Source organism: Stegostoma tigrinum, chromosome 25 (genome assembly GCF_030684315.1).
Source record: "Stegostoma tigrinum isolate sSteTig4 chromosome 25, sSteTig4.hap1, whole genome shotgun sequence".
NCBI classification, from domain to species: Eukaryota; Metazoa; Chordata; class Chondrichthyes; order Orectolobiformes; family Stegostomatidae; genus Stegostoma; species Stegostoma tigrinum.
Window position 1 is genome coordinate 7,580,046 of NC_081378.1, and position 23,606 is coordinate 7,603,651.

At 42.6% G+C, this 23,606-nt stretch overlaps 1 protein-coding gene across 2 annotated transcripts in view; it reads left to right on the plus strand.

Annotated features, from left to right (window-relative positions):
- The window catches only part of itih2 (inter-alpha-trypsin inhibitor heavy chain 2), a 73,659-nt gene that overhangs the window by 42,999 nt on the left and 7,054 nt on the right, over positions 1–23,606 (plus strand). For both annotated transcript variants that reach the window (XM_059654465.1, XM_059654464.1), the window contains exons 13-19: positions 6,639–6,821; positions 10,220–10,359; positions 10,679–10,851; positions 13,953–14,090; positions 16,216–16,329; positions 18,406–18,604; positions 21,914–22,086. In XM_059654465.1, coding sequence (XP_059510448.1) covers positions 6,639–6,821; positions 10,220–10,359; positions 10,679–10,851; positions 13,953–14,090; positions 16,216–16,329; positions 18,406–18,604; positions 21,914–22,086 — 1,120 coding nt within the window. The remainder of the gene's footprint in view (positions 1–6,638; positions 6,822–10,219; positions 10,360–10,678; positions 10,852–13,952; positions 14,091–16,215; positions 16,330–18,405; positions 18,605–21,913; positions 22,087–23,606) is intronic.

Below are 23,606 nucleotides of genomic sequence, written 5' to 3' on the forward strand. Positions count from 1 at the left end.
ATTGTTAGCGATGTAGACTATGATAACTTGTCCTTTCCCCTCCCAATCCAAGCTCCTGTGCAGTGCAGGTGAGATAGAACATAGAACATAGAACATAGAACAGTACAGCACAGAACAGGCCCTTCAGCCCACAATGTTGTGCCGACCATTGATCCTCATGTATGCACCCTCAAATTTCTGTGACCATATACATGTCCAGCAGTCTCTTAAATGACCCCAATGACCTTGCTTCCACAACTGCTGCTGGCAACGCATTCCATGCTTGCACAACTCTCTGCGTAAAGAACCTGCCTCTGACATCCCCTCTATACTTTCCACCAACCAGCTTAAAACTATGACCCCTCGTGCTAGCCATTTCTGCCCTGGGAAATAGTCTCTGGCTATCAACTCTATCTGTGCCTCTCATTATCTTGTATACCTCAATTAGGTCCCCTCTCCTCCTCCTTTTCTCCAATGAAAAGAGACCGAGCTTAGTCAACCTCTCTTCATAAGATAAGCCCTCCAGTCCAGGCAGCATCCTGGTAAACCTCCTCTGAACCCTCTCCAAAGCATCCACATCTTTCCTATAATAGGGCGCCCAGAACTGGACGCAGTATTCCAAGTGCGGTCTAACCAAAGTTTTATAGAGCTGCAACAAGATCTCACGACTCTTAAACTCAATCCCCCTGTTAATGAAAGCCAAAACACCATATGCTTTCATAACAACCCTGTCCACTTGGGTGGCCATTTTAAGGGATCTATGTATCTGCACACCAAGATCCCTCTGTTCCTCCACGCTGCCAAGAATCCTATCCTTAATCCTGTACTCAGCTTTCAAATTTGACCTTCCAAAATGCATCACCTCGCATTTATCCAGGTTGAACTCCATCTGCCACCTCTCAGCCCATCTCTGCATCCTGTCAATGTCCCGCTGCAGCCTACAACAGCCCTCTACACTGTCAACGACACCTCCGACCTTTGTGTCGTCTGCAAACTTGCTGACCCATCCTTCAATCCTCTCATCCAAGTCATTAATAAAAATTACAAACAGTAGAGGCCCAAGGACAGAGCCCTGTGGAACCCCACTCACCACTGACTTCCAGGCAGAATATTTTCCTTCTACTACCACTCGCTGTCTAACAGGGACTGGTCCCCGCAGCCCTGACCTGCTCACAGGGTCAGGCCCCCGCAGCGCTGATCAGCACACAGGGGCTGGCCCCCGCAGCCCCGACCCGCTCACAGCGTACTGCCCCCCGCAGCCGTGTCCTGCTCACAGGGACTGGTCCCCGCAGCCCTGACCCGCTCGCAGCGTACTGCCCCCCACAGCGCTGACCCGCTGACAGCGACTGGCCCCCGCAACCGTGACCCGCTCCCGCAGCCCTGACCCGCTAACAGCGACTAGCCCCCCCGCAGTCCTGTCCCGCTCACTGGGACTGGGCCCCGCAGAGCTGTCCCGCTAACAAGGACTGGTCCCCGCAGCCCTGACCTGCTCACAGGAACAAGCCCCCGCAGCCCTGACCGGCTCACAGGGGCTGGCCCCCGCAGCCCTGACCCGCTCACAGCGTACTGCTCCCCGCAGCCATGTCCCGCTCACAGGGACTGGTCGCCGCAGCCCTGTCCCGCTCAGGGGGACTGGCCCGCAGCAATCCTGACCCGCTCACAGCGTACTACCTCCCGCAGCCGTGTCCTGCTCACAGCGGACTCGGCCTCGTAGCCCTGTCCCACTGACAGGGTGGACCCCGCAGCCCTGTCCCGCTCACAGGGACTGGCCCCCAGCAGCCCTGTGTCCTGAAGCCGGGCACCAGGCAGGCAATCCATCCTTTGGTTCTCTCGATCCTGGCCACAGACAATTGTACCAATTCCCCTGACTATATTATCCCCAATTACAACAACATTTTCCTTTTCTGCCCCGTCCCTGACTGTTTCCCTGTACCACGGTGCTATGGTCAGCTTGCTCATCCTCCTGAAGGCCCCATTCTCATCCACAAGTTGAGCCAGAATCGCAAACCTGTTGGACAAACTTAATGGCTGATGCTCCTTCAGTGCTACCTCCTGGATGTCTCCACCTGCTTCATTAGTAATCATACCCTCCTGTCCCTCATCACTGACTGAATTAGAGGTACTTAAACTAAGGGGTGTGACTGTCTCCTGAAACAAAGCGTCCATGTATCTCTGAGGTAACAAGGTGTAGAGCTGGATGAACACAACAGGCCAAGCACCATCTTAGTAGCAGGAATGCTGACGTTTCCGGCCTAGACCCTTCTTCAGAAATGGGGAAGGGGAAGGGGAAGGGGGTTCTGAAATAAATAGGGAGAGAAGGGAAGGCGGATAGAAGATGGATAGAGGAGAACATAGGTGGAGAGGAGACAGACAGGTCAAAGAGGCGGGGATGGAGCCAGTGAAGGTGAGTGTAGGTGGGGAGTTAAGGATGACATAGGTCACTCTAGGGAGGACAGAGAGGTCAAGGGGGCGGGATGAGGTTAGTAGATAGGAGATGAGGGTGGGGCTTGAGACAGGAGGAGCGGTTAGGTGGGAGGAAGGGCAGGTTAGGGAGGCGGGGACAAGCTGGGCTTGTTTTGGGATGCGGTAGAGGGAGGGGAAGGTTTGAAGCTTGTGAAGCCCACATTGATAACATTGGGCTGCAGGGTTCCCAAGTGGAATATGAGTTGCTGTTCCTGCAACCTTCAGGTGGCATCGCTGTGGCACTGCAGGAGGCCCAGGATGGGCATGTCATCTGCAGAATGGGAGGGGGATTTGAAATGGTTTGTGACTGAGACGTGCAGTTGTCTAGTGCGAACCAAGCAGAGGTGTTCTGCCAAGTGGTCCCCAAGCCTCCACTTGGCTTCCCCAATGTAGAGGAGGCCACACCCGGTTACAGCGGATGCAGTATACCAAATTAGCAGATGTGCACGTGAACATTTGCTTGATGTGGTAAGTCTTCTTGGGGCCTGGGATGGGGCTAACGGGGGAGGTGTGGGGGCAGATGTAGCTCTTCCTGCGGTTGCAGGGGAATGTACCGGGCGTGGTGGGGCTGGAGGTGAATGGTCCCTCTGGAAAGCAGATAAGCGTGGGGAGGGAAAAATGCCTTTGGTGGTGGACTTGGAATGCAGATGGCGGAAGTGTCGGAGGATGACGTGTTGATCCGGACGTTGGTGGGGTGGTATGTGAGGACGAGGGGGATTCTGTTTTGGTTGTTATTGCGGGGAGGAGTGTGAGGGATGAGTTGCGGGAAATGCGGGAGACACGGTCAAGGGCATTCTCGGCCACTGAGGTGGGGAAGTTGTGGTCCTTGAAAAATGAGGACATCTGAGATGGACGGGAGTGGAATGCCTCATCCTGGGAGTAGATGTGGCAGATGCTAAGGAATTGGGAATAGGGGATGGAATTTTTGTAGGAGGTTCAGTGGGAGGAGGTATATTCTAGGTAGCTGTGGGAGTCGTTGGGCTTGAAATAGATATCAGTTTCTAGGTGGTTGCCAGAGATGGAAACAGAGAGGTCCAGGAAGGAGAGAGCGGTATCAGAGATGGTCCAGGTGAACTTGAGATTGGGGTGGAAGGTGTTGGTGAAGTGGATGAACTGTTCGAGCTCCTCGTGGGAGCACGAGGCGGCGCTGATACAGTCATCAATGTAACGGAGGATGAGATGGGGTTTAGGGCCAGTGTAGGTACGGAAGAGGGATTGGTCCACATAACCTACAAAGAGGCAGGCATAGCTTGGGCCCATGTGTGTACCCATGGCCACCCCCTTCATCTGTAGGAAGTGGGAGGAATTGAAAGACAAGTTGCTGAGGATGAGTACGAGCTTGGCTAAGCAAGTAACTCTTCCTATTCCTGATGTACTATGTTGCTTGAAGCTCAGACTCCAGTTCATCAACTCTGAGTTGGAGTCCCTCAAGTAACAAACACTTGCTACAGATGTAGTCACGATGAACTAAATTCGAGTCCATGAGCTCCCACATCATGGAGTTACAACACATCCCCTCTCCGAGCTTCTTGATGCCAATTACTTTGTTATTAATTTGAATTTTAAAATATTGTACTGGCCTTTTAGTTTGTAGCATGTAAATATTTCCCCTGTTTACCTTCAACCTAAGAGTAACCTATAACAGATGGTCAAATCAGTCGCAATCACCAACCAATGAAGTTACAGTTTGCCAATATGTCACTGTTTTGAGCTGAACAACTGACCCTGGGCTTCAATTTCAATAAATATGGGGCTGGAAAAGCACAGCAGGACAGAGAGCATCCAGGATGAGGAAAGTTGATGCTTCAAGTGAAAATCCTTCATCAGGACTGGGGAGGGTGAAGGGACCCCAGAAGTAAATGGACGAGGGGGTGTGGCTTTGGGAAAGTAGGTAGGATGGTGAGAGGTGGATGCAGATAAGCAGTTACTGTGATTGGTGGGTGGAGGCAGGGTAGTGGAGAGGTGAGTGGGGAGATGGACAGGTAAGGACAAGTCAAGGAGATGAGGTGAGGAGAAGTGGGTGGACTGGACATGGGACAAGGCTGGGGGTGGAGGGATGGTGAAGTCAATATTAAGGCCCTTAGACTGTAAGTTCCCAAGGCGAAATATCAGGCGTTGTTCTTCCAGTTTGCCTCACTCTGACAGTGGAGAAGGCCAAGGATGGATATGTCACCAGGGGATTGAGAGGGGCAATTAAAATGAATGGGAACGGAACAGTCAGGTTGGTTGCTCCATGCAGATTGCAGATGATCCATGAACCAGGTGGTCCGTACCAGTCCACCGACGTCCGACATTTCCACCACCTACAGTAAGACCCCACCACCAGAAATATATTTCCTTCACCACCTTCCCCACAGGGGAGGTGCTGACCAAGTGGTATTATTGCTGTACCGTTAATCCAGAGACCTGGGTAATATTCTGGGGACCCAGTCCCAATCCCTCAGCAGCAGGTGGTGGAATTTGAATTCAATGAATATCTGGAATTAAGAAACTAATGATGACAGTGAATCCATTGTCAATTGTTGGAAAACTCATCTGGTTCATTAGTGAACCTTTTCGGGAAAGAAACTGCCGTCCTTACCTGGTCTGGACTACATGTGACTCCAGGCCCACAGCAATGTGGTTGACTCTTAACTGCCCTCTGGGCAATTAGGGATGGGCAAACATTGCTTCCTGGTCAGTGACACCCTCATCCTGTGGATGAATAAAGTATAAAAAATCCTGTCACCTTTTTGCGAGACCGTTCATCCTGTGATTCCCTCATCAGCTCTACACTCCTCACCATGCTGTGTACCACACCCCGTACCTTTCCCTGCAACCACAAGAAGTGCATCACCTGTCCCCATGCCTCCCCTCTCGCCTCCGCCCAAAGCCATGAACAAACACCCACTGCACCCCAAAACCAGTCCAACCTGTCTCTGCCTCCCTAACCTGTTCTTCCTCTCACCCATCCCTTCCTCCCACCCCAAGCCGCACCTCCATTTCCTACCTACTAACCTCATCCCACCTCCTTGACCTGTCTGTCTTCCCTGGACTGACCTATCCCCTCCCTACCTCCCCACCTATACTCTCCTTTCCACCTATCTTCTTTTCTCTCCATCTTCGGTCCGCCTCCCCCTCTCTCCCTATTTATTCCAGAACCCTCTCCCCATCCCCCTCTCTGATGAAGGGTCTAGGCCCGAAACGTCAGCTTTTGTGCTCCTGAGATGCTGCTGGGCCTGCTGTGTTCATGCAGCCTCACATTTTATTATCTTGGATTCTCCAGCATCTGCAGTTCCCATTATCACTCAACAATTCTTCCAGATCTGGCAGAAATTAACCTGCACTTCACCCAACCTGATTTATTGCATCAGTGACCCCTGAAGTGGTCTCATCTATATCGGGGAGACTAAACGTAGGCGAGGTGTCCCCCTCGCAAAGCATCTGCACTTTGCACACACCAATAAACCTGACTCCCAGTTGTCATCCATTTTAATTTCCCTTCCCTCTCCCATGATGCCATGTCTATCCTTGGCTTCCTCCACTGTCAGAGTAAGGCCAATTGTAAACTGGAGAAGCAACACTGATATTTTGGTTTGGGATCTTACAGCCCAAAGGCCTGAATATTGACTTCACCAGCTTCAAAATCCCTCCATCTCCCATCCTTATCTTATGTCATGCCCCCTTTCCTGTCCTAACCTGCCCATCTACCTAATCACTTATCTGTTCCACCCTTTCCACTGAACAATCACTATAATGCCTTACCTGCATCCACCCATCGCCATCCCACCTACCTTACCCAGGCCCAAACCCTATCTTCTATTTATTTCTGGGCTCCGCTCGCCCTCCCCAGTCCTGAGGAAGGGTTTCAGCCCAAACACTGACTTTCTGTTCCTCTGATGCTGTCTGACCTGCTGTGTTTGTCCAGCTTCGCATTTACTGACTCTGGCTTCAGCATCTGCAGTACTTACTGTCTCTTGAGCTTCAATTTATCCTGTTAAAAAAATAGTTACAAACTATGAGCCAGAAATAACAAATATATCCTTCCCGACCATGCAAAGCTTACTGATCACTAGTTCTTGATTACCCTCCCCAGTACAGCCCTGACCAAGAGATCTGAATTCACAACTTATGATGTTATTGTATTTATATGTTGAAAAATTCAAGTCCAGTTTGGAAACATTTTAACAAACTGTGATTCTATTTGTGATTGACAGGATTTCTATGAAGAAGTGGCCATACCATTGCTGAGAAAGATTGACATACACTACAGTGATGATGTGACAGATGTGACACAAAATAGTTTCGACAAGTATTTCAGTGGTTCTGAGATAATTGTAGCAGGAAAACTGGTTGACACGAAACCTTCATCTTTCCAATGCTTGGTGACAGCATCCTCAGTAAGTGTATTAAGTGATGCATTGATTAGCACAACTTTCTGAGCATCAAGAAAAGCTCTTCTTTTGGCTACAACAATTACTTGCCATTCACCTAATTTCCAGCAGTAATTGTGTTTCACTTTAGATAAATATTCTCAGCAGGTTATATGTTGTTAAAACTCCTGCACAATTTGCATATGCTAGCAATTGGCCCCCACAGCTAATTCATTATCAGGGTCGAGACCCGAAGCGTCAGCTCTCCTCCTTCTCTGATGCTGCTTGGCCTGCTGTGTTCATCCAGCCCCACACTTTGCTATCTTGGATTCTCCAGCATCTGCAGTTCCCATTATCTCTGATCCCAAACCGAAAAGTCAGCTTTCCTGCTCTTTTGATGCTGCCTGGCCTGCTGTGTTCCTCCAGCTCCACACTGTGTTATCTCAGACTTCAGCATCGACAGTTCTTACTATCTCAGCCACCAATAGAAGAATTTTTTGCTCTTCTTCAAACCGTACAGTCGTATTTGCAATATGCAGTTGAACATAGAGATGGGAGCTTAGTTCAGCATCTCATCCGAAAGACAGCATCTCTAGCAATAACGTACTTCCAAGGTAGTGCTTTGGAATGCCAACCTATACGTTTGTGTGGTGGTTTGAATCCAAAAGTGAGGGTCAGCCCATTTGAGAGACACCAATATCCTCGTAAAAGGAATCAGGAAATGGTGAGAAACCATAAATTTACACAAGCAGCATAAAATATATACTACCTGTAAATAAGACAACTGAGGTTAATCTGCAGGGCCAGTGAGAAAAGTCTTAATATTTTTAGTTGCTTAATCATATAGATTATTGCCTAAAGTTTCCAGTGGTAAATTGGTTTAAACATGACCAACCAGGAGTAAAAAGAATCTGTGTTTTAACTACAAAATTAGATTTCAACAAAAATTTAAGAGAAGATGGATATTTATATTATCCATAATAAATTTGTAAATTGAATTATTAATATCAAATAAATTGAAATAAAGTGAAAATAATTCTTACAGGGTAGATGTTACACTTCCAGCTGACGGTAATACTGGACAACTCAGATCCCAGAGTAAAATCAGGCTTGAAAGATTACTTTTTGCAATTTGGTTACTGTAACGATCAAATATTGAACATATTCACAAGAGGCTGCATGATAATAATGTATAAAATAAGATTAGTTCACAAAGAAAAGGACAAAAAAATCTATATATATTTATATACAAGATGATTTGAAACCATTTTACCGTAAACAGCAAAAAGAAAAGTTAACCCCTTTCTTTACATTTTCCTTTAGTAAAATTTCACACTTTCACTAGATGCAATTCTGTACATTATTGTCTCTTCCCAAGACTCTTCCTCACTGAACTCCAAGAAAACCTCAGTACTTTTTAGAACTCTGTCGACTTGGACCCTTAACACAGTTTAAAACTTCTTTCTAATTGTAATGACCTTTGATCTTGTAGTCATTCACAGGATGTGGATGCCACTAGGCAGGCCAGTATTTATTGCCCATTCCTAATTGCCCAGAGGGCACCTAACATTCCACAACATTGCTCTGGGGCTGGAATCACATGTAGGCCAGATCAGGTAAGGAAGGTAGAGTTTCTTCCCTAAAAATTATTAGTGAACCATATGTTTTTTCCAACAATGGTTTCATTAGACTCTTAATCCCAGATTTTTTAAAAAATTTACACAAATTTTACCATCTGCCATGGTGGGATTCGAACCCAGATTCCCCAGACATCATCTGGGTCTCAGGATTAGTACCACTTGGCTGTCATCTCCCTATAGGCCTAGATACCACCAAAATGAAACTGCCCTTCTGCAGATATGGCTCCTTTCTTCGAAACTGGACCTGTTCCTGACTCCTATGATAATGGGAACTGCAGATGCTGGAGAATCCAAGATAATAAAATGTGAGGCTGGATGAACACAGCAGGCCCAGCAGCATCTCAGGAGCACAAAAGCTGATGTTTCGGGCCTAGACCCACTCTCTGATGAAGGGTTTAGGCCCGAAACATCAGCTTTTGTGCTCCTGAGATGCTGCTGGGCCTGCTGTGTTCATCCAGCCTCACATTTTATTATCTGTTCCTGACTCCTCTCTATTTTTCTCTCACTAGGTCATAAACCTTCAATTATTAAATACTTTAACAATTATCTCACTAAGTAGCTTGTCTAGTCATTGAACTTAAATCATATAATTTCTTTGAAATGCTGTTTTGATCCACTGCTCAAAAGTGAGTTTCTGACCCTTAAAAAAGTCATTTCCACAGAGCTGAAAACCAAAAACATACTATGTCTTCCTTACAACCCAAGTTCCCAAATAATAATATATCATAAATCTTCTTCATTGACCTTTCAAAGTGATATTTTGATGATCTAATTTTGTAAATACAATATGTAAATTTAGGGATAGACCATATCCCTCTAAACCCTTCTTATTCCTAAACCGACCCACTTGCCTCTTAAATGCTGTTATTGTACATACCTCAACCACTTTCTCTGGCAGCTCATTCCATTCACGCACCACCCTCTGCGTGTAAACGGTACACCTCAGGTAGAATTAATAAATATTTCTTTTCTCACCTTAAACCAATGCCCTCTAGTTTTGGCCCCACCTACCCTAGGGAAAAGATTTTAACTCTTCACACTATCATGCATTTCATGATTTTATAAACCTCTATAAGGTCACCCGGCAGCCTCCTTTGTTCCATAGAAAATAAGCCCCAGACTACTCAGCTTCTCCCTGTAACTCAAACACTCTGGTTCTGGCAACATTCTTATAAATCTTTTCTGAGCCTTCTCAAGTTTAACAACATCTTTCCTTTATCACGGAGACCAGAATTGAATGCAGTATTCCAAAAGTAGTCTAACCAATGCCCTGTACAGCTGCAACGTCACCTCCCAACTCCAATACTCAATGCACAGACCAATAAGGGCAAACATCCTAAGCACCTTCTTCACTATCCTGTGTACGCTACTTTCAAGGAAATTTGAACTTGCACCCCAAGGTCTCTTTATTCAACAACACACCCCAAGACCTTACCATTAAGTGCATAAGACCTGTCCTGATTTACCATTCCAACATGCAGCGCCTCACATTTATCTAAATTAAACTTCATCTGCCACTCCTCAGCCCACCAGCCTAAATTTTAGTTTTAATTTGGGACTGAAATAGATGAATTAATTTGTGCACAGAGCAGCAAATTGAAGAAAGAAAGCTTGAGGTTACAATGGCAGAAAGATATAAATGGAGAAATCTCTGAAAAAGGTTTAATTCTGGGGACATGACCAAACATTATGACTACAAGTATGTCAGCATTCGGTCTGAGACAATTCTGGATTGTTGATGAGATTAATGGATCAATGACAATTATTAATTCTGTTCTTTTTCAGGCAAAAGATGACCTAATGTTTCAGATAGACACTCCAACAGATGAACTTGACAAGATTCTGGCTATGCAGAAATATGTTCTTCCAGATTTTGCAAAGCAGCTATGGGCCTACTTGATGATTAAGCAGTTATTATCTGAGAGGTCAGTAGAATCAGAACTTAATTCCTCAACTTATTGTTTTAGCTAGGACATTAAACTGTTTAAAATAGATGACATACCTGTCCAATAAAGGATGTAAGGAATTAGTTAAATCACAGTGTTTGTTTGATAATATCACATTTCATAACTTCCAGTCATTAAATATTTCTGACTGCAGTATCCCATTAGAATAGTGCATTTGATAACTGATACAAAATATCCATCAACCACAATGATATTATTCATCAATATTATTTTGATTGTTCTTTAGTCGGGCACTGTGGTTTACTCACAAATTCTCTCAATTTCCATTTCACAACAGGGTGCTTGCCCAATCAGCTTTGCAGAAGAGGAATATTACGAGCAGGATTTTAGCTATTGCCCTGGTTCACCAGTTTGTAACACCTGTGACTGCCATGCTGGTAGAAAGTGAAGAAACTGGCCAGAGACTGTTAGCAGATTCCCCCAAGAGCACCAGAAATGGATGTTGTACAGGTTAGTACATGTACAGCATTGAGAGTGTTTGCCATTTCTCACAGGGTTGTGAACTGGCTCCAGCACTGGACAAAAGTCATTGGCTACTAGATTCAAATGGAGCCATAATGAGGATGCAGCAGAATGCTGAGTGACCTAACTGCAAGTTGGGTGTTCGTCAATGCCAACTATCTTACTACGTGTTTCCCTGACATCAACAGAAATGAATTATCACAAGCACAATGTTAATTTCCTTATTAAAAGTCAGAGTAAAATTACATCTGCACTGCAAGAAATGAGCAAAGAATTACTACAACTTTTGCAGATAATTAATAAGATAAAAAGGTATTCATTTTTCTATGTAAGAATAGGAAATTATGGGTGATTGATAAGTCAAATTGAAAACTTTACATTTTTAATCCTGATTGTCCTTGGCATTAACCAAAACATCATCCTAAATAATATGGTAATGAGTTATATTAACTGGAGTTTATTAATTTTGATAATTAAATGAATTATGACATTTGTTTTACGCTGGAAACATCTTGAACTTATTATAATTCATTTAGAATTACTTTTATTATAATAAAAACTAATATTGCATTTTAAAACTTGTGCAATTCTATCCTGCTTCATTAAATGTGTACATATAAATGACAACAGGAAACAAATGGTTGTAGTAAAGGGTTATTGTTTAAATTGGAGGCCAATGACCAATGGTGTGCTGCAAGGATCAGTGCTGGGTTCACTGTTGTTTATTATTCGTGTAAACAAGTTGGATGAGAATATAAGAGGTATGATTAGTAAGTTTGCGGATGACACCAAAACCGGTGGGAAAGTGGACGGTGAAGAATATTATCTAAGAGTACAATGGGACCTTGATCAACTGGGCCTGTGGGCCAAGGAATGGCAGATGGATTTTCATTCAGATGAATACAAAGTGTTCCATTTTGGTAAGACATGCCAGGACAGGGCTCACACAGTTAATGGTAGGGCCCTGGGGACAAGACCTGGGGGTACAGATACATATTTCTTTAAAAGTAGCATCACTGGAGGACTGGATGGTGAAGAAGGCATTTGGCATGCTTGCCTTCATTGGTCAGAGCATTGAGTACAGGTGTTGGGAACGTCATGTTACGGCTGTACAAGACATTGGTAAGGCCACATTTTGAGTACTGTATACAATTCTGGTTGTCCTGCTATCAGAAGGATGTTACTAACAGGAAAGGGTGCAAAAAAGATTTACAAGTATGTTATTGACACTGGAAGGTTTTGAGTCATATAGAGAGGCTGAATAGGCTGTGACTTGTTTTCATGGATCAGAGGATGCTGACGGGCAACCTAATAGAGGTTTATAAAATCATGAGAGGCATAGATAAGGTGAATAACAAGGTCTTTTTCCCAGACCAGAAGAGCCCAAAACTAGAGCACATAGGTTTATGGTGAGAGAGGAAAGATTTTAAATGGATCTGAGGGGCAGCTTTTTCACACAGACAGTGGTGCATATATGGAACGTGCTGCCAGAGGAAGTGGTAGAGGTGGGTACAGTTACAACATTTGAAAGACATTTGGACAGATACGTGGACAGGAAAAGTTTAGAGTGATATGGGCCAAATGCAAGAAATTGGGACTAGCTCATTTCGGAAACCCGGAAAGCATGGACATGTTGAGTCAAAAGGCTTGTTTCTGTGCTGTATTATTGTATATTGTATACGCTGTATAAATGTTACTCTGCTGAGGGTTCTGAGTCAGGAGGCCTGAGTTCAAGACCAGAGTCTTGGTCCAGAGTGTGTCATAATATCTCTGAACAAGATGATTAGAAAATATTTATGAATATTACTGTGTGCCTATCAACATACCATTATGTAGCTAAACAGGTAGGAGTATCACAAGAATATAATAGTCCTCTCACTGTATGTCACAATATTCAGTTCAGATTGAAAATTCTTCCATGCCACATCTGATATTGAATGAGGTGCCCATTCAAGATAAACAATATTTTATTTCCAACTATTATGATTTCAAAAACCAAACAATAACATTTTCATAATGAAATTTTATCAATAAAGTGAAATCCAGTCACCATTGGCAGAAATAACTCCTAATTTTGTAACAAACTAATGTGTTTCTGATAAAGATGGATAATAGTGAAAATACAAAAAGATTCTTTCAACATTGGAAAAAGAGAATGTGTTAGTGCCTTGGTGGGTGTCTTTGGTTGGATCTGAAATAACCTATCTATTAGCCTTCAACCTATATGGTTTTGCTTTAATTTAATATTTTCAACATTTATATTATTCCATGATATCATCCAGCGAGAATCTATTCCACTTGAAAAGCTGCCGTAACAACAATAATCCAGCAACTACAAGTATACAGTTTTGGCATTGTTTGGTTAACAATTGTAAAATGTCATTTTTGTGTGATATTGGTCTCTTTAAACAGCAGAAATTAGTTTTCAAGGCACTAAAGTACCATCAATGCCAACTCAATCATTCATAGGAATGGTTGATTCATTTGTTATCATAGGGTATGTGAGTCTATAGGAAAGATATCTTGGCATTGCAGGCAGTCAAGAGAAGATTCACCAGGCTGATCCCAGGTATGGAGGGATTTTCTTATAATGAGAGATTGGGTAGTTTAAGCATGCACTGTTTGGAGTGAGAAGCGAGTTTGTTGAAACACACAAGATTCTTTGGAGACTTGATAAGATAGATATGGAAAGGTTGTTTCCCGTTGTGATGGAGACTAGGACCAGAGGGCATAATCTCAGAAGAAGGGGCCACCAGTTAGGATAAGGATGAAGGGGAATTTTTTATTTTCTCAGATGGTGACGAATCTCTGGAAGTCTTTACTGTAGAGGTCTATTGAGCTGCATTGTTAAATGTATTTAATACTGAGATTAGCAGATTTTTAATTGGTAAGGAAATCAAGGGTTCTGGGGATAAAGCAGGCAAATAGACTTGAGGATTATCATTTACGGCAGAGGAGACTCAATGGCCAAATTGTCGTTTTCTGCTTCTATGTCTTATGGAATTGTTTAACAATCTCCTTCTGTAAGAAAAGTAGAATATTTGTGTCAATGGAAGAAAACACTCTGATTGGTTCACTTTATACTGCAGGCACCCCTGTTATCGGGAAGAAGACATCTGCTATTCCAACTTGGGCAAAACACAGTTATTCTACGCCTCAACCTCCTCAACAACTGATTCGTCCCGAAGTGGATTCGAAACTAGGATTAAAAATTCCTGTCACATCGGGTAATGATCCATTACATGTTACCTGTATTGAAGTTCAGTTCTCTAACAGTTCACTTTCTCACCATCTGGGCTAATTGTAAAGAGCTTTATTTATACTTCAATATATTATAATGATGGATAAGGTTACCCACAATAGGCTATTGTACAAAATGCGGAGGAATGGAATTGTGGGAGATATAGCAGTTTGGATCAGAAATTGGCTTGCTGAAAGAAGACAGAGGGTGGTAGTTGATGGGAAATGTTCATCCTGGAGACCAGCTACTAGTGGTGTACCGCAAGGGTCGGTGTTGGGTCCACTGCTGTTTGCCATTTTTATAAATGACCTGGATGAGGGCGTAGAAGGATGGGTTAGTAAATTTGCAGAAGACACTAAGGTCGGTGGAGTTGTGGATAGTGACAAAGGATGCTGTAGGTTGCAGAGAGACACAGATAAGCTGCAGAGCTGGGCTGAGAGGTAGCAAATGGAGTTGAATGCAGACATGTGTGAGGTGGTGCACTTTGGTAGGTGTAACCAGAAGGCAAAGTACAGGGCTAATGGTAAGATTCTTAGCAGTGTAGATGAGCAGAGAGATCTCGGTGTCCATGTACACAGATCCTTGAAAGTTGCCACCCAGGTTGACAGGGCTGTTAAGAAGGCATACAGTGTTTTAGCTTTTATTAATAGAGGGATCGAGTTCCGGAACCAAGAGGTTATGGTGAAGCTGTACAAAACTCCAGTGCGGCCGCACTTGGAGTATTGCGTACAGTTCTGGTCACCGCATTATAAGAAGGATGTGGAAGCTTTGGAAAGGGTACAGAGGAGATTTACTAGGATGTTGCCTGGTATGGAGGGAAGGTCTTACGAGGAAAGGCTGAGGGACTTGAGGCTGTTTTCATTAGAGAGAAGAAGGTTGAGAGGAGACTTAATTGAGACATATAAAATAATCAGAGGGTTAGATAGGGTGGATAGGGAGAGCCTTTTACCTAGGATGGTGACGGCGAGCACAAGGGGGCATAGCTTTAAATTGAGGGGTGAAAGATATAGGACAGATGTCAGAGGTGGTTTCTTTACTCAGAGAGTAGTAAGGGAATGGAACGCTTTGCCTGCAACGGTAGTAGATTCGCCAACTTTAGGTACATTTAAGTTGTCATTGGATAAGCATATGGACGTACATGGAATAGTGTAGGTTAGATGGGCTTGAGATCGGTATGACAGGTCGGCACAACATCGAGGGCCGAAGGGCCTGTACTGTGCTGTAATGTTCTGTGTTCTGTGTTCTGTTCTGTGTAATGGTCAAGCGATAGAGAATAATAACAAAAGTTCATGTTAATGTCTGCTTTATACAATTTTTAAGAATCACCTGTCAAACTAAAGAACAGTATACATTTATATGGCACCATTCACAATTGCATCAAAACATTTTAACATCAATGAAATACTTTTTGGAGTGTAATCTCTCTTATAATGTAGGTATAAATTTGCACACAGCAAGCTCACACAAGCTGTAAAATGAAAATAACCAATTTGCTTTTTGTGTAGTTGATTCGGGGTAAATATTGGCTTGGAAATTGATTATAATTTCACTGGGTTTGTTTTTGAAATAGTGCCTTTATATATCCGCCCACAACAGTATCAGTTTATATCCATGAGTTAGCACTGCTGACTCTGCATCACTTACGAGGCGTCACTTTGAATGTTGCACTCAAGTTCTGAGTGAGTAAACAGACTGATGCTGGATCTGCAAACCCTGCCTTAGGGAGGGTATTTGAGGAGGTGGGTGTGTGGGATGCTTGTGCTTTCACGCACCCTTTCTACTGTTTGCACTAGGCTTATCTACAATGCTCTGAATGACTGGCTCCTTCACATAGATTTCTTCTCTAGTTTTCTTGTTTTCTCAACAAGGTGCCCTCAACACAATCTGAAAGACAGGACCCTTAATATTATTGCTGTTGTGTAAAGAATCATACCAGTTTGTCGCTTGCACTATCTACCATTATGCAATGCGCAAAATTATAGCATCGGGACAGATATTGTTGAGCTAATGTATTTTGTATACTTCCACTAAATCCACAAAGTAGAATGCTGACTATATGCTGTTGAAAACCAGTTGCTAATGATAAGCAATAATTTGTTCTTGCTATTCAGTTGAAAATGATCCACATTTCATCATCCACTTGCCCAAGAGCAAACAGGATATATGCTTCAATATTAATCCACAACCTGGAAAAATCCTGAACTTGGTGTCAGATCCAATTAAAGGTAATGGTAAAAACTAATCCATTCTTTTGAAAGACCTGTAATTTGAAGTTATTATGTGAAAGTCATTGACTGTGCAACATTGAAATATATGATCCATGACTTGGGGGAGGGGTTCTTGTAGTGCACTGAAAGCATCCCTACCCATGGACCAGGAGGCCCAGGTTTAAATCCTATTTGCGCCAATAGATATGTAATAACATCATTAAGTAAGTCAATTAGGTAAAAATATATAATTCAGGACTGGGACAACAATAGAAAATAGTTTCTCCAATTCCCCTCATTCTAATTACAGACACTATGTTGCATAAACAAAATAATGGTTTGCTTCAAATAAAAATAAGTACTGTGGATGCTGGAAATCTGAAGTAAAAATAGAAAATGCTGAAGAAACCCAGATGATCTGGGAGTATCTGTGGAGAAAGAAGCAGAGTTAATGCTTTGAGTGCAAAATTCTTGCTTCACTTGGGTTAAGCTTACTTTCTTCAGAAATTTTGACAAGTTATTTTACAAAGATGGAATCTTTTCAGTGTTGATCTCAAAGCTCAAGTTCAGTGGAAGTGAATTGTGCCTTGATGATATTGGAAGTGGTTACATTTGGTGGCACGGTGGCCCAGTGGTTAGCACTGCAGCCTCACAGCACCAGGGACCTGGGTTCAATTCCAGCCTTGGGCAACTATCTGTGTGGAGTTTGCACATTCTCCCCGTGTCTGTGCAGACTTCCTCCTGGTCCTCCAGTTTCCTCCCACAGTCCAAAGATGTGCAGGTTAGGTGGATTGGCCATGCTAAATTGCCCATAGTGTTCAGTGATATGTAGATGAGGTGGATTACAGGGGTATGAGTCTGGGTGGGATGCTCCAAGACTCAATGTGGGCATGTTGGGATTCTATTAACATATAACAGCCAAAGCTCAAGAGACCATTCAAAACAGGTCTAACAGGAAAGTGTGAGATGAGGAACACCAACGAAATTGAAAGTGTTTGACACAAGTGAAATGTTTTTTCCCATGATGATCCAGGAAAGCAACTTGCATTATTTGCTCATCAGTTGGGAAGTGGGAAGTATTGTCTGCTGACCGTGGGTATAAAATATGCAATAGCGAAATGGCACCATGTTGGATTGAATGAGATTAAAGATATAAAAAGTAAAATGAACACTAGAACTTTAAAAAAAAACTCTCCAAAATGAATTAACTCATGAAATAATAGTTGAAACGCTGTTAAAAATTCATTTAGTCCTCAATGCAGTAGTTCCAACATTTTCTGGTGTGTTTAGTAGTTAAAGAAAGGGCATGTACAGTGAGCATACAGAGTGGGCATATGCAGCAGGCATGTGCATTAGGCATGTACATTGGACATATTCTATTAAGGAATACAGCATGCAAGGTGACACTGACAGCAAATTCAGGATTTCTTTTAATTGCAATTGTGTGCACTCTGGAATTTCTCTGTAAAAGAAAACATTTGTTAGCATTGCTCTGAAGATTTGGGATAAGGAGTGCAGATTAATAATGATTGGACACCCATTAGAACAGCAAAATGGAAGCAGAAGTAATTCATGCCAAATACTCTTGGCATCTATCAGTAAAATATAAATGGTTATATATAGTCCAATACCAGCATCTGCTGGCAAAGAGCTGATACTGCAACAAGATAAGTGCCTTTTCTTCATGGAATAAAGCTTTCATGCTGTTAACCATGCCCCAGCTCTATCAGCACAACCTTTGATAACCATTTGCATGCAGAAATGGTTGAACTAACTGATTATATCCCTTGATAACAAGGTGTAGAGCTCGATGAACACAACAGGCCGAGTAGCATCATAGGAGCAGGATGGCTGACGTTTCTGGCCTAGACCCTTCATCAGAAATGGGGGAGGGGAAGGAGGTTCTGAAATAGATAGGAAGAGAGGGGGAGGTGGATAGAGGAGAAGATGGAGAGGAGACAGACAAGTCAAAGAGGTGGTGATGGAGCCAGTAAAAGTGAGTGTAGGTGGGGAGGTAGGGAGAAGATAGGTCAGTCCAGGGAGGACGGAGGGTTATATCCTTTTAAGGCAGCTGCTTTGTTTTTCTATTGACAGGTATTGTGATCAATGGCAAAATTATTGGTGGCAAGGAAGCCAAGAATGGGAAGCTGAACACATATTTTGGCATAATTGGACTCCATTTTACCAAACTGAACTTGAGCTTTGAGATCAACACTGAAAAGATTCGCTTAAAAGATGGGCAACACAAAACTCTCCTTTGGTGGTCGGAATCAAGCACTTTGACTCATGCTGGGTAAGTTCATCCAGTTAGACAATGAAAACTGAGAAATTGACAAGTGCCTTTGGGAAGCTTTGAGCTATTTTTGTTCTTCAAACAATGGCTGTTGAAATCTGCCTGTTTATTGTGTAGGGAAGTACAAGATCAGATGTCAGTGATGTAAGCATAACAACCTCTAGGATGGTTGTTCCAAGCAGAAAAAGATGGGCAAGTCACTATGGTGTGTTGGGGGAGGATAGAGGTAGGTTGGAAACATCCTGCAGAGAATTACAAGCCAACTATACATCTCTGTTTTCAGAGTTTATGCTTCCCTGTGCACACAGTTATCTCTGACACGAGCACCAAATTTGCTACCATTTGGTTTGGAACCAGTAACTTTTTATGTAAAAATTGCTGAAATTTGAGACCTCAGATGCTTACGAAAAAAATAAGACTACATAATTCCACAGCTGATGAATGAACAGAGCTAGAAAAGTAACACAATCTACTGTATACTACTTAGACACGAACATACAGAACAAACAGACATGAGGTAAATAAGTTAAAAGACAATCTTTGGGTTGGGGACCTCACAGAACACATCAAATAAGGTGATGAAGACTGATCCTATAGAATTTTCATTGTCATAGATACGTTAGGGGAACCAAATCTCATTAAAGCTTTGATCCTCCCACCCTTCCTCAATCTGCTAAAGGGATTTCAATACCTAACTTTTGAAGATCTAGGTCAGAAATCACATGACACCAGATTATAGTCCAACAGTTTCATTTGAAAACACAAGCTTTTGCAGCATGGCCCCTTCATGAGCTCATTTCACCTGACCAAAGGGCTAAGCTCCAAAAGCTTGTGCTTTCAAAAAGACCTGTTGGACAATAACCTGGTGTCATGTGAATTCTGATCTTGTCCACCTCAGTTCCAACACCGGCACCTCCGCATCTTGACGATCTAGATTTGAAACTCCGAAAAAGCAGCTCCAATGCAGACTTCTTCAAATATTGCTCACTTACCCCTGGTTGAGATTTTTTTTTCAAAACCACACTTAATTATTACCATCGTTGTAGCCAATCATGCATTTTACAGCTAAATGAAAAGTTATTTTGACCATAAGAAAATTAACAATGTCCACTTCTGACATATGACAAGCATGTGAGACTGTACCCGCAAAATGACACAAAAACTGCAAAATGGTTTTGAAAAATAGTGCAAAAATTATTCCAGGATTCAGGACTCTGCAATAGAGACAGACATGCAAAATGAGCTTGCTCTCTTGGAAAAGTAATGTTTGAGGGGGAAAAAGGAGTAAAGTTTCCTTTTGTTTTGAAAAAGGAATATGAATTTACAATTCAGTTCTAAACGTATTACTGAATTTTTAAAAATTCTGTCATGGTATGCGGACGTCAGTGGCTTGACTAGCATCTCCTGCCCCCAGCCACAATTCTCCTGAAAAGGATTGTGGTGAACTGCCTTCTTGAAATGTTGTAGCTTTTCAGGTGTAGGAGCATCTATAATATCATTAGGAAGGGACTTCTAACGCTTTGACTCAGCAATAGTGAAAGTCTGACAATATAGTTCCATGTCAGTATGGTATTTGACTTGTAGGGGAACTTCGAAGAGGTGATGTTCCCATGTATTTGCTGCCTGTTACTGCAGATAATACACACTGTTACCACTGTATGTCAATGGCAAAGGGAGTGAATGTTGAACATGGTGAATGTAGTGCCAAATCAGGCAGGTTGCTTTGTCCTGGATGATGTGAAGCTGCTTGAATGTTGTTGAAAATGCACCCATCCAGACAAGGGGACAGCTTTGCATCACATTCCTGACTTATGCCTTGCAGATTGTAGACAATAATTGGGGAGTCAGGAGATGAATTAGTCATCACAGAATTCCTAACCTCTGAGGTAACAAGGTGTAGAGCTGGATGAACGCAGCAGGCCAAGCAGCATCAGAGGAGCAGAAAAGCTGACATTTCAGGCCTAGACCCTTCCTCAGAAGTTCTGAGGAAGGGTCTAGGCCCGAAACGTCAGCCTTCCTGCTCCTCTGATGCTGCTTGGCCTACAGCGTTCATCCAGCTCTACACCTTGTTATCTCAGATTCTCCAGCATCTGCAGTTCCTACTATCTCCTAACCTCTGACTTGCTTTTCTTTTAGCCACAGTAATGTATGTGCCTCACATAGTTTAGTGTCTCATCTGTTGGGGTTTCTGTGATGGTAAAGTTATTGAACGTCAAGGGCGGTTGGTTAGATTGCTTTCATTTTGAGATGGTCATTACCTGGCACTTGCATTGCATAAATATTACTTGCTACTTACAAACCCAAGTCTTAGTGCATATGGACACAGGTTGCTTCAGTAATTGAGGAGTTGCTAATGGTGCTGAACATTGGTGAACATGCCCACTTTTGATATTACAATGGGAGTAAGGTCATTGATGAAGACCAAGGACAATGCCATGGGGAATTCCTGCAACCAGGTCCTGGACTGAGATGATTAAACTCAAGAATAACCATTTTCCTTTGTGTTAAGTTTGGCTCCAACCAATGAACAGCTTTTACCCTCATTCCCATTAACTCCAACTTTTCAAGGGCTCTTTGAGGCCACACTTATTTGAACGCTGCCTTGATGTTGTAGGCAGTCACTCAATTCACCTCTAGAGTTCAACTCTTTAACTCGTGTTTCAATCAAAGCCAGAATGGGATCAAAAGTTGAGTAGCCCAGTAGAACCTAAACTTGGTGCCAGTGAACAAGTGCTGCTTGACAGCATTGCTGATGATCCTTGCCATCACTTTGCCAATGATGAAGAGTAGGCTGATAGGATGGTAATTGGTTAGGTTGGAAAGTCCTACCATTTCGTGGACAGGACATACCTGGGCAATTTTTCACATTTATTGGATTGATGCCAGTGTCATACATGTACTGGAGAAGTTTGGCCAGGAATAAGGCTAGGTTTGGAATATGTCTTCATATGTCTTTATCACGAGGAGTGAATTGGATTGGATGAAGACTGTCTTCTATGATACAGGGGACCCCAGGAGGTGGCTGAGGTCAACCGTTCACTCAGCATTTCTGACCATCACAAGATTACGTGCACTTAATAAGAACAAACCTCATCATGTTGAGTAGTTTGGCTTTCAGAGGCATAGATGAAGGGTAAATTGAAGTCCTCAGCAATGGCCTACAGCTCCCAAAATTTCTTCTTCATGGAGATGCCAGACACAACATTTTCATCATCAAAGAACTGAACGGGCAGCTCTGAAGTACTAAACAGACTGTTACAGTAAGTCTTGCAAAATTTACTCAAACTATTTGTGTATTTTCCATTCTAGTGTTGTTGTCTCAGTGCAGAAAAATACTAATGTCACCATCACTGTGGGAGAAGATATGGCCTTCCTGATCCTACTGCATCGTGTCTGGAAAAACCATCCAACCAATGTGGATTTCCTGGGATTTTACGCTCCTCCTTCAAACAACTTCTCAACAAGTGTTCATGGATTAATTGGTAAATATTCAGTATTCAACAAACCATTAACTCAGAATTAATATATCAAGAGTTTCATAGTGTTGTGCCTATCATACAAACATACAAATTAAATAAAAACTGAAGTATGACAATATAGGATTCAGAGACTATTTGGCCTAAAGATATTACTGTCTTTAAGATCCTATTTCAAATCTCAGTAAAACTGTTTTTTCACCTGTTCAAGCCAAAAAGAATCACTTTGATGAATTAGAGGTGAATATCATTGGTTTTAGCCTACCCTTAATCCATTTCATAAGGCATCAATTTGGATACCTAAAAAAGGTGATCTCTGATAATGCTTTAGATCTAAAGCAATAGCAAACAAAATAAGTTTTCATTGAGGGAATAAAAATGCAAAAAGTGCAGTTAGTAATTCTAATTTTTATTTGTGGCAACAGTAATCTTACCTGTCTGTTTGGATTGGGTGCAATATTCCTTTGCAACTCCACCTCTCTTATTCTCCCTTTAGGTTAATAGTTGACTGGTAGATAAGTTGTAAAACATACATTCAATCTGATCCTGCGGTTTCTTGCCTAGTAGTGTAGATTGTCTGAGTATGTATGTGGTGATCATTGAGGTCTCGGTTCATATTTTCTATTATGTAAGTCCAGCTAAGGCAACATTACAGTCTTCTATAACTGTGTAAATAATATAATCAAAATAGGACAGACACTTTTAGAAAGAGGCTTTACTTTTTCAAGATGTTTTTTTTGGAAAAGACAAATATTCTGTAAAATTCTATAATGTCTTGATGTTTTTTCTCACATATGACATATAATAATACAATGGAACATTTCATTGTTATGTTGACCAGAATAAACTGGTCCTTCAGAGTTTTAGCTCAGGTCATGGATGAGGTTGTAGGCTTGCTCACTCATTTGGAGTTTTTTATAGCAGATGTTTCGTCACCCTGTTAGTTAACATCATCAGTGCACCTCCAGCAAAGCTTTGGTGTTCTGACCCGCTTGTTATTTCTATGCCTTGATTTGCTGGGGTAATTGGTATTACTTCCAGTTCGGTTTTTCAGTGGCTTGTATAACGGGCCCAGTTCAATGTATTTGTTGATGGAGTTCCGCTTAAAATGCCAGGTCTCCAGGAATTCCCTGGCATATCTCTGTTTGGTTTGTGCTATTATGGATTTTATTGTCTCAGTCAAATTTGTGTCCTTCTTTGTCCATGTGTATTGAGACTAGTGAGAATTGGTTATGTCTCTTGATGACTAGTTGGTGTTCATATATCCTTATTGCCAGTTTGGCCTGTGTAATAATTGTCACAGTCCTTGCATGGTATTTTGTATATTACGTTACTTTTATTGGTTGTGGGTATGGTACAGGGGTGACCTATACAAAAGGGACGGGTTGCACCTAAACTGGAGAGGAACCAATACCTTCACCGGGAGGTTTGCTAATGTTAGTCATGAGGATTTAAACTAGAGTGTCAGGCGCTAGGAACCAGAGCAGCAGGTCAGCAAGTGGAGGGATGTTTTTTCTATTCATTTT